The 5,591-nt window shown below is 41.4% G+C and overlaps 1 protein-coding gene across 1 annotated transcript in view; it reads right to left on the bottom strand.

Moving 5' to 3' along the window:
* ESYT2 (extended synaptotagmin-like protein 2) overlaps window positions 1-5,591 on the bottom strand; it is a 105,471-nt gene that overhangs the window by 41,167 nt on the left and 58,713 nt on the right. The window contains exon 7 of the mRNA XM_011990191.1: window positions 2,041-2,096. Within this exon, the coding sequence (XP_011845581.1) occupies window positions 2,041-2,096 (56 nt within the window). The remainder of the gene's footprint in view (window positions 1-2,040; window positions 2,097-5,591) is intronic.

Here is a 5,591-nt window from a genome sequence, read left to right as displayed (position 1 = left end):
GAATGTTTGTTCCATTTGGCTAAATAGTATCTACTCCCCCTACTTCTAGTGAAAGTTTTTGCTTTGGGGGATACCCCCATTCACTGGAGTTTTTTCACACAAGTTATCCATTTCTTTGCCTTCTGTAGGAATGTCCTGGAGATTGAAACCTGATCGTCGGAGTCGCAGGAATCTGTCCAAGGGTGGTCTTTGCACACACAAGTCAGGCCAGGACCTAGGGGGAAAGGTGACTCAATCCGCAGACTAAAGGCTTATAGCTGCAGGCACAGCAAGAGCCTGCCTGAAAACCAGCCCACGAGGGACACGCCCACTCTACATGGGTCAGGAACTGGAGAGAGAGCCCTTACGGTGCCAACATGGCTCCATCTGAAACCCCTCAGAGGACACGTCAGCATTCCAGCTGCTGAGCAGGAAACAAGCACAGGCGTGTCCCATGCACGAGCAGCTGCGACTGGCTCAGAGCAGGCAGTGGGCGCCCATTGTTGGAAGAGTGAATAAACTGCTTTTTGAAAATATTATTTACTGGCCAGGCGCGGTGGCTCATGCCTGTAATCCCAGCACTTTGAGAGGCCAAGGCGGGCGGATCACCTGAGGTCAGGAGTTCAAGACCAGCCTCACCAACATGGCAAAACCCCATTTCTACTAAAAAAATACAAAAATTAGCCGGGTGTGGCAGCATGCGCCTGTAATCCCAGCTACTTGGGAGGCTGAGGCAGGGAGAATTGCTTGAACCCAGGAGACGGAGGGTGCAGTGAGCTGAGATAGCAACACTGCACTCCAGCCTAGGCAACAGAGATTCCATCTCAGAAAAAAAAAAAAAAAAAAAGGAAAGAAAAGAAACTTACTTATTTACCTACTTAAGACCACTTGAGTCAGGTTTGTTGCTTGCAACCAGAATGTTAATGAACTCTTTAACCAATCTTTTAAAGTCGTGCTTTCTTTCCGCAGATCTTTTAAAGATCACAGCATTTTTCTGTATCCAGTAAACTACAGCACCTAAAAAGGACTTTAATTATGACTGTGCTTCAGATAATTAAAGTCCTAATTTTTCCCTAATAATGAAACAAAACTCTTTAGAAAGGCCATTTCAGAGGCATAAACAAATATACGGGAATAAAAAAATAGTCTGAAACCAAGTTTCATAATTTTCTAAACTATTTTAGGAAAAACAAATCACACTAGAAAATATCCACTAGAAACATATAACTTTAACCCAAAGGTGATGTGTTTTAACTTTCAAAAAAAACGGTAAAGTCAATAAAAGCATTTAGAGGCTGTAATTTCAAAACTTCCTATTTGGGGGTGACCAACAGGTCTGCCATCCACAGCCCCATGCACTGTTTCAGGTAACGGGACCATGGTAACTAGAATGACTCCTTGTCTCTGAGCAGGGATGCTCTCCAGGGCCTCAGATGCTTGTTACGCAACATTTTTCTCCTGTTTTAGACACCAGATCGCTGTGTAATAATGAAAGGACTCCCAGTGAAATGATATGGAACTTCAAGTTCCTCACCTCTCACACTGAAGAGTACTGGCGAAGTCCACACTGTCCCCAACCACTTTCAAAAAGGAATGGAATAAAGGTTTAAAAAAAAAAAATGCGGAAAGGGTGGGGTAGCCATAGGCTGGAGAGACCCTGGAAAGCATTTCCTTTTAAAGTTTCCTTTATTGTTTCTGAGAAGATAAAAAAAAAAACAAAAAAACCAAATTGGCAAACTGGTTTACAAAATATTAAAAGGCCTCTACTTTTCTAAAATGCCAAGGCCAGCAAGACACCTTGTGGTGAACAAAAGCAAATGAAGACTGAGTGCTCAGCTGGCACTCCAGAGCCCTCCTGCCCTGGCCCATCACCTCCCAGCAGCTCCCTGTGGGCAGAAGGAAGCCCCTGTGCCTCTGCTTGTTTCCACGACGGCCTGTGGAGAAGGCACCCATTCACCTGGCAGACGCAGGTCTTAACCATTCTCACACTATTGTCAAGACATCGAAAATGCACAACACGCCCTCGAACGCTAAGCCTCGGGGACCAGGCATGAGACTTACTTCAATCCAGGGATATCCAGAAGATTCGTCAGTCCTGTCCAGTTAATTTCTAAAAGCTGTTTTAAAACAAGGGCAAAATATTAAGTTCCAAACAACTTCCAACTATCAAATCAGGTGCACACAGACTTGTTTCTTTATAGACAAAATGTGTTAGTGCACAACACAGACTCACACTTCATCCTTCGCAATATATCAAGGACACCTTTCTTTGGTAGTACGTGGAGACCTGCCTCTTTTTGTTTTTTGATAATGTCACAGGTTTTGCTCGTAAAATCATAAAATAATTTATTTACCCACGCTCCTGTGGATGGGCACTTAGAATTTTGACAGTTTCTCTTTATTGTAATTACAAATAATGATTCGGGGAATGCCTTTTTACATACATGTTCTTGTATACATATGTAGACTAGCATTCCAAAAGTCAGATTTTGGGGTCAAAGGCTTATATTCACTTTTAATGTCAATAGATAGTACCTACCTGCCCTCCAAAAATACTGTACCCATTTACATTCCCACCCAAAGTGTATGAAAATGTCCTTTTCACATACCTCACCAAAAACAACACTAAAACCCAGCCTATCTGGCAGTTAAATAACGGACTTTATCATTGTTTTACTTTGTATTTTCCAATCAGCAGACCGTGCTCTACCCATTCATTCGACATCTGTGTTTATCTTAGAATAATTCCCATACAGTTAACTAACATTCCATTAAGTAGATGTTGGTTGGTAAAAACTATTGATTAGAAATACTGCTTTTCCTATTATGTTCCTTTAACAGCACATAATAAAATTACTTGTGCTCCATATTTGTAGAAGAAATTCTAAGTAAAATTGCATGATCTCAGTCACGCATATAGCTGAGTAACAAAACTGCTTGAATCCCTTTTTGCTTGCAAGCAAATATAAAGTGGAAGAGTCAAGATTCTTACAGATAGAACTAAAAAAAAAAAAAAAACAAAAATTTTTAAGATCCTGAAAGGCTACGATTTCTCAGTGTAACAGAAATGAGATATAAATATAAAAATTAGGAAGGAAAAAATAGGCAACTAATCTTCAAACTGGACTGCAAACATCAGTATCAACCTATGCTTTACTTCCCCCTTAAAATAAATGTTTTTCCCTAGTCCACCCATTGAACCACCTGGCTAAACCTCTACATCTAAATCATATGAATGTATTTATAAACATTGACTGAAGAACTCATTTTCCTTTCTCGTTTCTCTCACAGAACTTAAAAAGGAACAGGTTCTCCCTGCCACAACAAAATATTCTGGTCATACAAAAATACCTGTTATGAGGAAACTAAGATTTAAGAGGGCATCGTAACAGGATTCTATCATTTAGTTCTGAAGGTTGTTACTCCTGTTCACAAATCTACTTCAGGAAATAAGAACATATCAAAGATGCAGCACAGAATCTTGCACTCGACTCAGGTTCAAATGCAAGCACCTTGCACAGCGCACCATCAGAGGATCCCCAATGGTGACTGTTCCATCCGCAGAGCCAAGAGACACAGGAGCCACGTGAACTTCAAGAAAGGGCGGCTGTGTCAAGGAAAGTGGCAGGTAAGCATCTAAGTAAAATCAGATGAGGCCACTGTGGTTAAAAGAACAGTAAAGAGAAAACAATTCAAAGATGCTATTTAATAAAGAAATAAAGAATTTTTCCTACACAGCCATGCCTCGGAGATATCGCGGGCTGGGTTCTAGAGCAGTGCAGTAAAGGGAATATTGCAACATGTGAGTCACACACATTTTTTGGTTTCCCAAGGCATACAAAAGTTATGTTTAAACTATAGTCTATTAAGTGTGCAACAGCATTATAGCTTTTAAAAAATGTACATACCTTTATTTTAAAACACTTTATTGCTAAAAAATGCTTACGATCACCTAAGCCTTCAGCGTGTCACAATCTGGCTGGTAGAGGGTTTTGCCTCAGTGTTGATGGTTGCTGACTGACTAGGGTGGTGGTTGCTGAAGGTTAGGGTGATTGTGACAACGTCTTAAAATAAGACAACAGTGAAGTTTGCTGCACTGACTCTTCCTTTCAAAAAAGATTTCTCTGTAGCATGCCATGCTGTTTGACAGCATTTTACCCACAGTAGAACATTTTTCAAAATCGGAGTCATCCTCTCAAACCCTGCTACTCCTTTATCAGCTAAATTTATGTGATATTCTAAATCGCTTATTGTCATTTCAACAATGTTTGCAGCATCTTCACAGGAGTAGATTCCATCTCAGGAAACCACTTTCTTTGTTAGTCATAAGAAGCAATTTCTCATCCTTAAACTTTGATCCTGAGACTGCAGCAATTCAGTCCCCTCTTCAGGCTCCACTTCTAACTACAGTTCTCTCACTATTTCCATTCCACCTGCACCTCCTTCCTCCACTGAAGTCCTGAACCCCTCAAAGTCATCCATGAGAGCTGGAATCAACTTCTTCCAAACTCCTGTTAATGTTCATATTTTGTCTCTTCTCATGAATCACTGGTGTTTTCAATGGCATCTAGGATGGTGAATCCTTTCCAGGAGGTTTTCGACTTACTTTGCCCAGATCCATCAGAGGAATCACTGTCTGTGGCAGCTATTGTCTTACAAAATGTATTTCTTAAATAATAAGACTTGAAAGTTGAAATTTCTCCTTGATCCCTGGGCTGGAGAATGGAGGAGGTGTCAGCAGGCAAGAAAACAGCCTTCAACTCCTTGTACAGCCGCATCAGAGCTCCTGGGTGATCAGGTGCACTACTGATGAGCAGTTATATTTTGAGGGACTCTTTTTTTTCTGAGCAGCAGGTCTCAACACTGGGCTTAAAACACTTGGGAAACCAGCGTGTAAGAAGGTCCCCCATACAGTTCAGGAGCCATCCAGGCTTTGTTTTTCCAGGTGTAGAGCGCAGGCAGCACAGATTCAGCATGATTCTTAAGGGCCCCAGGCTTTTCAGAATGGAAAATGAGTGCTTACTTCAACTTCAAGTCACCACCTGCATTAGCTGTGACAACAGTTAGCTTGTCCTTTGAAGCCTTGAAGTCAGGCACTGACCTCTCCTCTCTAGCTGGGAAAGTTCCAGATGGCATCTTCTTCCAGCAGAAGATGTTTAATACACATTGAAAATCTGTTGTTTAGTGGAGCCACCTTCATCAATGATCTTAGCTAGATCTTCTAGATAACTTGCTACTTTACCTTGCACTTTTATGTTACGGAGACGGCTTCATTCCTTGAACCTCACCAACCTCTTCAAACTTTTCTTCTGCGACTTCCTCACCTCTGTCAGTCTTCATCGAAGTGAAGATAGTTAGGACTTCGCTGTGGATTAGGCTCTGGCTTAAGGAAATACAATGTCTGGGCTGATCATCTCTCCAGGCACTAAAACTTTCTCCCTATCAGCAAGAAGGCTAATTCTCTATCATTGGTGTGTTCACTGGAGCAGCACTTTTATCTTCCTTCAAGAACTTTTCCTTTGCATTTACAGTTCGGCTGTTTGGCACAAGAGGCTTAGCTTTCAGCCTGTGCTGGCTTTCAACATGGCCTCTTCACTAAGCTTCATCATTTT

Source organism: Mandrillus leucophaeus, unplaced genomic scaffold (assembly GCF_000951045.1).
Source record: "Mandrillus leucophaeus isolate KB7577 unplaced genomic scaffold, Mleu.le_1.0 Scaffold373, whole genome shotgun sequence".
NCBI lineage: Eukaryota > Metazoa > Chordata > Mammalia > Primates > Cercopithecidae > Mandrillus > Mandrillus leucophaeus.
This window is presented reverse-complemented; position numbering and strand designations above follow the sequence as displayed.